The sequence below is a fragment of the Rutidosis leptorrhynchoides genome, chromosome 6 (assembly GCF_046630445.1).
Source record: "Rutidosis leptorrhynchoides isolate AG116_Rl617_1_P2 chromosome 6, CSIRO_AGI_Rlap_v1, whole genome shotgun sequence".
Taxonomy (NCBI): domain Eukaryota; kingdom Viridiplantae; phylum Streptophyta; class Magnoliopsida; order Asterales; family Asteraceae; genus Rutidosis; species Rutidosis leptorrhynchoides.
In genome coordinates this window covers 69,080,220-69,090,708 of record NC_092338.1, presented here as the reverse complement: position 1 = coordinate 69,090,708, position 10,489 = coordinate 69,080,220, and the positions used below count along the sequence as shown (strand labels likewise).

Here is a 10,489-nt window from a genome sequence, read left to right as displayed (position 1 = left end):
CATTCTTAGATTTTTTTTCTTTTTCTTTTTGATTTTTTCTTAATAAAGAAATTAGCCTAAGGGTGTGTTTGGACGAAAGTAGCTGGAGCTGAAACTTATGAGCAGGAGCTGGAGCTAGAGCTTATTTTTGAAGCTGGTAGCTGGAGCTTATTATTTTTTACAAATGTTTGGTAAACTAGCTAGAGCTTATTTTTCAGTTCATAAGCTCTACTTTTTTTCATAAGTTACTACAAGTAGGGTGTGTTTGGATGAAATTAGCTGGAGCTTATAACTGGAGCTGGAGCTGGAGCTGGAGCTTATGGGTTAGAGCTGGAGCTGGAGCTTATTTTTAAAGCTGGTAGCTGGAGCTTATTATTTTTTATAAGTATTTGGTAAACTAGCTGGAGCTTATTTTTCAGTTCATAAGCTCTACTTTTTTTCATAAGCTACTACAAGTAGCTTATTTTTCCAGAGCTTATTATTTTCATAAGCTCTACTTTTTATGTCTACCAAACAAAGCTTATGACATTGAGCTTATTAAAATAATAAGCTCAAGCTCCAATAAGCTCCCATAAGCTCCAAGAAGCTTGTATGCCAAACACACTCGTAACTTATTTTTTCAGAGCTTATGATTTTCATAAGCTCTACTTTTTTGTCTACCAAACGAAGCTTATGACTTAGAACTTATTAAAATCATAAGCTCAAGCTCTCATAAGCTTTCATAAGCTCCAATAAACTACGCACCAAACACACCCTAATTATAATATCATCATTATAGGATTTTAACATTAACTATACATACCCCTTCTGTGACCATAGAGATTCACCCATAAAAACTTTGGGCTACCCACAAAAAATGGTCCATTTGAAATTAGTTAGCCCGTAAAGTAAGTTAGATACTCAATTTATCAATAGAAAAGTGTTTATTTGTTTTTTTCCTTAGTAATCGTTGATTAGAAATGTGATGATGTTTACAATGTCATGCATCGCACAAGTTTAACCCATAGTTATCTATAAATGTTTTGACCATCTTTTGTTTTGTTCAAAACATTGAGTTGGACCTGTTCCAAAAGTTAGGTTAGCCCATTAGTTTTGTGATGTTCGACTTGTGTTCATGTGTTTGTTGAAAAATATAAAGGAAAATTAGTCAAAATGCTCTCATTTTCGAAAATATTTGACAAAATGCTCTTAAGAAATTGTAATTGCAAAAATGCTCCATTAAAACACCACGCACCATGTTTGGTGCTTGGTGCGTGATGTCTGTGTGTTACCGTGATAATGATAGAGACATGCATTTTTCCTCGCCAACACGCACCTAGTATTAGACATATAAGCCCATGGGCTTTAGGGTTTAGTATTGACTTAGGCTCCAAGTTGTATTAGCCTATATATATTTGATGTAATCTATTGTTTGAGATATAATATACAATACAATTTCCTGGAATTATATGGTATTAGAGCAAGGTTAAAAAAAAAAAAAAAAAAAAAAAAAACCTTTTTTCGGCTACAATATCCGTCGTCACTGTAGCACCACACCCCAGTTCTCAAATTAATTTTTCGTTACTCAAAATTACAAAACACCTCCTATACCATTGAATTAACAACACAATTCTGGCATAACCATAAAAATTTCAACTCCGGACGACCACCGTACAGTCGCCACGCGCCGCCGGAAGAGTTCGCCGGAAAGTTTCCTGTTTTTGCCAGAAAGACACTTTTTCTGGAGCGTGTGATTACACTTCCTGTACCATTCAAATCCTCTCAAAATTCTGACCCAAACTGCAACTTTAATTGCAGTGCCGGAACCCTAAAGATCTCGGAAAAAAATGTTTATTCAAATGGCGATGATTTCAGCCTTTACAACCGCCGAGAAAACATCTCATAATTCACATAAGTTTGGTTTCACTCTCTCACCAACTAATTATGGTTTTTGGAAGACAATGATCACCCCACTCTTGGTTACTAATAATATGTTTGGTTATGTGGACGGCACAATCCCTTATCCTGCAAAACAATTAAAATTAACCGAACCTGATACAATTCCAAAGGATAATCCCAATTATCCAATCTGGATTGCTAATGATGCGCACGTCCGTATGTTGATAATCTCAACAATTTCTGAAGCTTCTTTTCAACATGTACATGGAGAAACCTCTCGTGATGTTTGGCTTTCTTTAGAGAAAGCCTATGCACCTCATACTTCCTCTCGAGAATACACATTGAATACACAACTTTTCAATCTTAAGATGAAAGGCGATGAAACCCCCGATGCTTATCTCAATCGTGCACATGAGTATGCAGATGCCCTTGCAGCTATTGGTGAAAACGTGAAAGATAAAGACCTCACTTTGCTTGCAGTTTCTGGTCTTAGAGAAGAGTACAATAGTCTTAAGTCCAATATGACTACACATCAACTTGACACTACGTTTAGTGAATTTCATGCTCTTCCTAGTGACCACGATTATATGTTGGGTAAGACTCGTGAATCAGTTCCATCTGTTACTCAAGCTTTTACCGCCAATACTGGATCCGAAAATTTACTTAACCATTCTTCGTTACCACAATCTCAACTATTGGCCATACAACAACAATTGGCCGCTCTTGGACTTCAAGTCACCCCCACAACACCATCAGATTCTCAGGCTTTCTACAGTGCTCGTCACCACACACTAAGCACCAACCACACAGTGCTTGGTGCTTAGTGTGTGGTGTTTGTTAAGCAAGAACTTTGAATGACCTTATCTTTTAACCCGTGTGTGGTGCGTGTTAGTGAGAAAAAATGAATGTCTCGGTCATTGTCTTGATAACACGTATCATGCACCGAGCATTAAAAAAATTTATAATAACAACTTTTAAAGGTTGTAATTAAAAATTAACACATATTAATTTTGTTTGTACATTTTAATAATCATATTCCATGAAAATAACTATCCTCAAGTATACTACCGAGTATTATTTATTGCTTGTATTTAGCTCTAGTGTTTTAATGAAGAGGGAAACATTTTTTTGGACGGAAGTAATTTTTTTCGTTTTCTTTGAATTTTTTTTCCAAGCATTAAGATCACATGAAAATACGAATATTTAAAAAAGACACTATGTGATAAATGTTATTATTTTGGCGGGAAAACGCTCGAAGAAATAATGATAACATTCATTGCAATGAATGTTCTGCCTCTGAAATTTTTTAAGGGGTTAGAAATTAGGGTTTAGAAATTAGGGGGTTAAAAACTATGGTTTAGTTATTAGGGTTTAGAAATTAGGGTTTTGGGTTTAGAAATTAGGGTTTAAGGTTTAGAAATTAGAGTTTAGATTGAATTTCTTAACACGAACGGTTTAGAATTTAGGGTTTAGGGACTAAACCCAAAACAATCATGCTAAATTTTGAAAAAACACGTCACACAAGATGAAAACAAAACGAGGCAAATAAATTCTAATTAAGACATTACTCATGATGAATGTTATCATTTATTTCTTCAAGCGACTTCCCGCTAAAATAATAACATTCGTCACAAAGTGTATTTTTTAAAAGTTCATATTTTCATGTGATATTAATATTTGAAAAAAAAATTAAAAACAAAAAGAAATTACTTCCTTTCAATTCTTCCCGAAAAAGTGTTTCTCTCTTGATGATGACCATTTAGTTCTATTAGTTATTAATGATAATTTTTAGAGTTGTTATTAGAAAATATTTTTTTATCATTTATATATTATTAATATTAATATATACTTTTTTTAGTACTACTAATATTTTGCCATGAAAAAAGTACACATAAATTTATTAGTCTTGTTACTAGTTCCTATTCCTAACTTCCTACCAAATCAAATAACCAAATCAAGTACACACTCTTTTTTTTTATCCTCACACACCTATTTTAACCTTTTACTCTTCTAATAATACTCAAATTCTTTAAATTGATGTGTGAGGATAAAAAAAGTGTATGTGAGAATCATTCCTAATTCCTAATGGAAGTTGACACCCAACGAACACCACCGCACACACAACATCACTATTAATGCGAAGTCCACAATGTACCCATTTTCTGGCAATGATCAAACTTCACAACTACAAACACAATCTTTCTTATATTCTTATTCTAAATTCTAAAATTATTTTCTCATCTAATTCTTGATTATGTGCAATAATCTATTGTTGGAACCAAAACATTAATCAACAGGTGTAATAATCATCACAACCCACATTTAAAGGTACCACCTTTTTCTCATTTTTCACTTTCCCAAATTCCTAACAAAAATCAAGAATCAAACCCTCCAAATCATCATCCTCCAAATGCACAAATTTCATTCAAAATCTTGATGTTTTCTTCAATGGAAATCACCATTAAACCACTAAGAAAAAAAACATGGTTTCTTCCATTGATACTATCACTTCTCACTTCCTCAATCTTAATCATTTTCTCATTGTTTTTCACTTCAAATTCAAACCCATTTCATCAAACAATAACAAAATCAAAAACCCATCAAAACCCAATTTTTGTTGAATCAAAACTTAGTATTTCACCCACAAAACCAACTCCAACAATACCTAAACTTGCTTACTTGATCTCTGGTTCAAGTGGTGATGTTGAGTCTTTAAAAAGGACCTTAAAAGCATTATACCACCCATTGAATCAATATGTTGTGCATTTAGACCTTGAATCACCAGCTGAAGAAAGATTGGAACTTGTTGAGTTTGTGAATAATGAAAGTGTGTTTAAACAAGTGGGTAATGTTAGGGTTGTTTCTAGGTCTAATTTGGTAACTTATAGAGGTCCAACTATGGTTACAAATACACTTCATGCTGCTGCTATTTTGTTGAAAGAAGGTGGTGATTGGGATTGGTTTATCAATTTAAGTGCTTCTGATTACCCTTTAGTCACTCAAGATGGTAAGTTGTTGATCATCAACCTTAGTATTTTTAATTTTGGCCAAGTTTGTGCAGTTACCTAACTTTGTGATGTAACTGTTTTCATTGAAATTATTAAAAATTGCTACTTTAAAAGGGTGAATATTTATATGATTGTTGATTGGTACCTAAAAAAGGTACGATGATTTATTTATTTATTTTCTGAATGATGTTGACTTAAATTGACCATTGATTCAACAAAGGAAAGATTCATTGTGAAGAATGTGTAGTGATGGGTCAAAATTTCCTTTTTGATTTCTTTTAGGTGCTCATTTTCATATGTTGCTTTAGGGTTGTACCTTGTGCTCTGAGTTATGCATACCAATGTATGTATCTAAACTTACTACATTATAATTATCATAATCATAATTCGAATATAACATATTTAGATTGAGAGGGGTGAGGTTATTTTCGAAATTTGTATCAGACTATGGAAAACTGATTCGATTCGGTTCCATATAAGCAGATTATGTAAGGATAGTGAAGTGTTCATTGAACACTAATGCTACCTTGAACTTTTAGCCTAACCGGTAGCAACCAAGTTTTTTTGAACCTGTTGTTGTGAGATCAAACTTATTTTCTCTTCAAAGTTCTAAACTTTTTGATCATATTATGCTAAATTTAACAATGGTATTGTTCTATTTGTATGTTCTGCTGTCAAGTGATGCAACAAACATAAGGATATTTGTGTCATTATAATTCTTGTTTTACGTTGGGCATGAGTCAAGAAATGTGCATGTATGGTTCATGGTTCGATCCGCATGATCTAACACAACACTCATTTTATATCTGGACAGATTTGCTTCACACGCTTTCGACTGTTCCTCGGGACCTGAATTTTATCGAGCATACTAGTGACATTGGCTGGAAAGAGTATGTGCATATTCTGCTCTTTAGATGACTAATAAAGTACTCTACATATTAACATATAAACAACAAAATATTTCATATTTTGAAAATATATATATTTGTATAATTATATCCTCTTTCTTGGTATGTTGTAGGTACCAAAGAGCCAAACCTGTAATAATTGATCCTGGGCTGTATAGTCTTAAAAAATCAGACGTATTTTGGGTCTCACAGAGAAGAAGTGTGCCTACTGCTTACAAGCTCTTCACAGGTAAAACTATCTTCATGAATTTAATAAAGTCAAATTTACCAAATATAATCTTAAATCTGTCATTATTTGGGTTTTTTTTTTCCAACATATAAGTCCATACTAGGTTGTCATAAATTGTCTTCGACATGGTCAAAGTTAACGGTGGTAATCTTGACCCATTTACTTCTGAGTGGCTTGATTTGGCTTGTGTTTTTTCAACGGGTCAAACTGGTCAAAGGGGTTAAACAGTTTGAAAGTTGCCCAACACATACAACCTATCGAGTATCATTCTATTCGAAGATTTATATCATAAATTTTAACACTATTGTGTTTATAATCATAACTGGCGCAGCCATCAGTTATAAACTAGTGTTAAGTTTCTGTGAAAAATGGTCAGTAAAGTGTTAGTCGGTCGACTGACCCAACCCACCCATCTTGCCACACGCAGTCAAAATACATAGATACCCTGTTAGCAGCAAATCTTGAATACACAACCACAAACTCACAAAGTTTAAGAGGCCCGGTTAGTACTGTTTGAGACGAAGGCCATTACTCAAATGTATTTACAAATCACTTCCTACATTAGTCGGTTGTATCATATGCTTTATGAACGGTATAATATAATTTTGAAAAATCTCTTATATAGGTTCTGCATGGATGATGCTATCACGGCCATTCATAGAATATTGTTTATGGGGATGGGATAATCTTCCAAGAATCGTGCTCATGTACTACGCCAACTTTTTATCGTCTCCCGAAGGGTATTTTCACACGGTAATATGTAATGCTGAAGAGTTCAAAAACACGACTGTAAATCATGATCTTCATTTCATTTCGTGGGACAACCCGCCCAAACAACACCCTCATTTTCTTTCCATTGACGATTATGAAAGAATGGTGGAAAGCAATGCACCGTTTGCTAGAAAATTCGGTTCTGATAAGGAGTTGCTTGACCGAATTGACTCTGAACTTTTAGGACGTGAACCAAACGGGTTTGTAGCAAGTAATTTCCTTCTCCAACCTATTCTTCTAGTTGTTACTATTATTTTGTTTTATCGTCATGTTCTTGTATGGTAGTACAATTTACTGTGACATCAAAGTATCAACTAAGTGACTAACTAATATGGATTTTTAAAAAATAACATTTTCTATTCGTGGCAATTGTTATGAAGTTTATTCTAATTATTGATGATAAAAGTTATCCTGATATCAAGTTGAAGGTGTGCAGGTTAAAGCGGGCAGAAACCCGGTCATGTCACCCCAAGAAACACGTTTTGTGAAAGAAAAAAAAATCATTTTTTATATAAATGGTTTGTATCTTTAATATGATTACAAAAGCAACTTATGTCAACAGTGATTTTTTCTTTTGAAATAACATGATTAGAGTTGTATTGAAGATTAATTATCAATAATAAAAATAAATTTTATGTGACTTTCTATTAGCAGACCCTTTATTTTTTTCTTTTCTTTTTTATAATGATTATGATCTGAATTGAATCATTTATAAATAAATGGTCGAAATTGTCACTGCTACGTTTTACGAGTTAATAGTTCTTCGTAACTAATACACAGTATTTTATATCTTTTCATTTTTCGTGAATATGCAGGCAGTTGGTTTGATAAAAGTGATTCAAATAGAACTTTAGCCAAAAGCATAATTAGGAATGCAACTGAACTGAAACCGGGCCCAGGAGCCGATAGGATCAAGACCCTCATTGGTGGTATGCTATCCGACAAAGATTTCGACTTGAAGCATTGTATCTAACAATTTTGGTACACCGTCTTCTTCGAGTCACATAGTGGGCCCATCTCCCTCCATTTCTAGTTTTCATTCTTCTCTCGAAATGAGTCACGGTAACAATAAAGGACGGAGAAAACGGCTAAAAATTGTAACTTGTAAAAGTAAGTACCAAGAGGGAGTATTTCATTATTGATGTATACTATAAATATCTAAAAATTATATATATATTAGTTTAGAACATATACGTAGTAATAATATCATGATAAACTGTTGTGATTTTGTCTTGGTTGACTAGATGAGATCTAGTTCTTGAAACAGGATCCAGGGTTCACTTCAACTTGTGTTCCTTTAACGTTCATGCAGCTAGCTGTCACTAGTTTCCCAGATTGAACCGGTTCCAAGTTTATATTTTCCAACGAAATCCCAGAACAAGGTACCGATTTACTACAGTTTAACGTTATAGCGATGTTGCTAGATGATGTTCCGTAAAGGTTCTTGTAAACCACGTCGGTTATCTTGACTCCACTTTTCTATATCAAACACAAAAAGTGGAAATTTAGTATGCTTTTAGTGATTAACATAATATATAATATATGTATGTTTATGTGAAGACTTTAATGGTTACTTGTTCTTTGCATGTGCCACGAACATCGCAGTAGTTTTGGTCTATGATTATTGGGTTGTCGACAGTATCAAATATAAGATTCTCGAAAATAATATGCCTTATGTTTCCTTGTCCAACTTGCCAAGTCTTTATTCGAGCTCCATTTGTGGTTCTTTTGAATGATGAATCTCGTATGTGAATGTTTTCAACGAGCACAACGTCTCCATTCTTACCTAAGCTCCCAACACTTGTAAAACATGTAAAATGAAATTTTTAGGATATTTTTTGCTCAAAATGTCACAAAAAATGAACTAAGCTTTTAGGATAAACGATTTAGTATGGCATAAGCATTAAAGCACCTTAGGTGCACGTTTGACCCATTTGCCCGTTTTGCTTCTAGTAACCTTTTTATGTGACCAATTTGACCCATTAGGGATTAAACATGGCTCACCTTATACCATGTCCTGGTCCACATTCTATATTGGCTATATCAATGTTAGATGTATGGTCTCCAATTGAAATGCGATGAAACTTGTTAACTGCGTCCGCTAAAGTCAATTTTCGTTAAGCTTTTGTAATTTATAAAAAAAATTAACTGTTTAAGAGGTTACAAACCTGAACCAATAACTGAGTTAGTTATCTTGACAAAGTGAGAAGAGTGGATGTGAATGCCATCAGTGTTGGGACTATTTTCAGGAGATTGAATCATCACGGTATCAACGTTAAACTTGGTAGAGTCTATTATCAGTACATGAGTTTGTGGGCTATTGATTATGTCAATGTTGCTCAACGTGCACTCATTGCAGTATATGAACTTCAACACCTGTTAGAGAGCTCAATGCTTATTAGACGATCTCAAGGCTTTTTAGATGAGCTTAAAACATATTAGATGAGTTCATGTGTATACAGAACACAAAGTAAACAAATTTAAAATTTAAATTTTACTTACTGTTGGTGCGAGTTTCGTGCAACCCTCCTGAAAACAATAAGAAATAGTCATGTCGATCAGGAAAGTTTCGGCCTTTTATATTTTTTTTAATAGTTATTTTTATACAGTAAGCGTTTTGAATACCTGATTAGGGTGATATCGACATGATTGGTCCCACCAAGTCATACCTTGTCCGTCTATAAGACCTGATCCGTACACGTTGAGACCTGTTAGGTTCTTAAATGCTATCCATTGACTTGAATCGAGACCTTTCCATGTTTTGGGTGAACTCGGAGAAATGAGTGTACCATAAATCTGAAACACACTTTGATACTGTTATCTAACAGAAAATACAAGTTTTTTTTATCACTAAAGATTATAAGATATAATTGTGTTAGTACACACAAGATAAACCTGTTTAGCTTACAATGAAATGAATGGTTTTAGGATGGCATGGTCCATTAAACATAAGAGGATTCAATAAAAAAGTCCCCCGAGGAACAATCACCCTTGCACTTTGAGTTTCTGATTTACATGCATCTTCCCATGCGCTTACAAATGCCTGAAAAACACCACATCCCATTTAATATATATAGAAAAAAAAAAAGACTTTTTTACAAATGGGGCGTCAGTTGGGGCCCTATGTTTGAAAGCCTTTGTCAAAACAGGGTTGGATCCCCTTATACATAGGGAATTTGCAACTCCCTTGACTTATAGGATTTAAAGCTATTGACTTGCCACTTGGTATTCGGTGGATGTGTTTCACTTACGGGGTGTGTTTCACTTACATGGTTAAGGTGGCTTTGTCGATCTACAGTTTTGCCAAACAAGACTTTTTTTTTTTTTTATAAAGAATATACTTTTTTATAAAAAATTGTATTTTTATTCAAACAATATATATACATGCTATTGGTGTTGATAAGAATTTTATTTAACAAGAACAATGTACTTTGTAAGAATGAACAGAAAAGAAAATCACATGTTCTTGTGAATTCAAGTGTTTGTGTAATTTTGTTGACATTGTTGCAAAATCGGTAGTCATTTTTGTAAACGAAAAGCAAGCAACGACTAGTGAAATCTAACAATCAATACGAAATTTTAACTGTAACTCTTACATGAGAATCATCAGTTGCTCCTAAGCCAGTAGCTCCGTAATCATAGACATCATATCGATCAAATGGAAAAGCTACGAGACTCGTTACCAAACTAAGCATAAACACCAGTGGAAACGCCAT

At 33.8% G+C, this 10,489-nt stretch overlaps 3 protein-coding genes across 5 annotated transcripts; 1 reads left to right on the top strand and 2 right to left on the bottom strand.

Annotated features, from left to right (window-relative positions):
• The first annotated feature begins 4,222 nt into the window (after positions 1-4,222).
• LOC139855781 (beta-glucuronosyltransferase GlcAT14B-like) lies at positions 4,223-8,406 on the top strand. 3 transcript variants are annotated; one of them, XR_011761557.1, is made up of 6 exons: positions 4,223-4,864; positions 5,680-5,755; positions 5,887-6,002; positions 6,628-6,984; positions 7,589-7,883; positions 8,041-8,406. XR_011761557.1 is itself a non-coding variant. In XM_071845024.1 (5 exons), exons 1-5 carry the CDS (start codon positions 4,294-4,296, stop codon positions 7,744-7,746), a joined length of 1,278 nt encoding a protein of 425 aa, XP_071701125.1. In that variant the 5' UTR covers positions 4,223-4,293; the 3' UTR covers positions 7,747-8,406. The 3 variants fall into 3 exon arrangements, 1 of the variants encoding a protein (XP_071701125.1); XR_011761556.1 differs by having other exon boundaries at positions 8,018-8,406; XM_071845024.1 differs by having other exon boundaries at positions 7,589-8,406.
• Positions 8,025-9,001, bottom strand: LOC139853735 (polygalacturonase QRT2-like). The gene is made up of 5 exons (XM_071843100.1): positions 8,973-9,001; positions 8,867-8,895; positions 8,778-8,811; positions 8,348-8,573; positions 8,025-8,252 (listed from the first exon to the last, which is right to left on the bottom strand). Exons 1-5 carry the CDS (start codon positions 8,999-9,001, stop codon positions 8,025-8,027), a joined length of 546 nt encoding a protein of 181 aa, XP_071699201.1.
• A 373-nt stretch (positions 9,002-9,374) lies between these two features.
• LOC139853734 (probable polygalacturonase At1g80170) lies at positions 9,375-10,489 on the bottom strand. The gene is made up of 3 exons (XM_071843099.1): positions 10,370-10,489; positions 9,682-9,816; positions 9,375-9,569 (listed from the first exon to the last, which is right to left on the bottom strand). The coding sequence occupies exons 1-3, from the start codon at positions 10,487-10,489 to the stop codon at positions 9,375-9,377; spliced, it is 450 nt and encodes a 149-aa protein (XP_071699200.1).

Coding starts and splice junctions, on each gene's coding strand:
- LOC139853735 (XM_071843100.1), bottom strand. CDS start 9,001: ATGGCATTCACATCCACTCTTCTCACTTT. Junction 8,896..8,972: donor ACATCCACTCTTCTCACTTT/GTCAAGATAACT, acceptor AAATTACAAAAG/CTTAACGAAAATTGACTTTA. Junction 8,812..8,866: donor AATTGACTTTAGCGGACGCA/GTTAACAAGTTT, acceptor ACATTGATATAG/CCAATATAGAATGTGGACCA.
- LOC139853734 (XM_071843099.1), bottom strand. CDS start 10,489: ATGGCGTTTCCACTGGTGTTTATGCTTAGTTTGGTAACGAGTCTCGTA. Junction 9,817..10,369: donor GAGCAACTGATGATTCTCAT/GTAAGAGTTACA, acceptor GGTGTTTTTCAG/GCATTTGTAAGCGCATGGGA. Junction 9,570..9,681: donor CTAAAACCATTCATTTCATT/GTAAGCTAAACA, acceptor AGTGTGTTTCAG/ATTTATGGTACACTCATTTC.
- LOC139855781 (XM_071845024.1), top strand. CDS start 4,294: ATGTTTTCTTCAATGGAAATCACCATTAAACCACTAAGAAAAAAAACA. Junction 4,865..5,679: donor CCCTTTAGTCACTCAAGATG/GTAAGTTGTTGA, acceptor ATATCTGGACAG/ATTTGCTTCACACGCTTTCG. Junction 6,985..7,588: donor ACCAAACGGGTTTGTAGCAA/GTAATTTCCTTC, acceptor GTGAATATGCAG/GCAGTTGGTTTGATAAAAGT.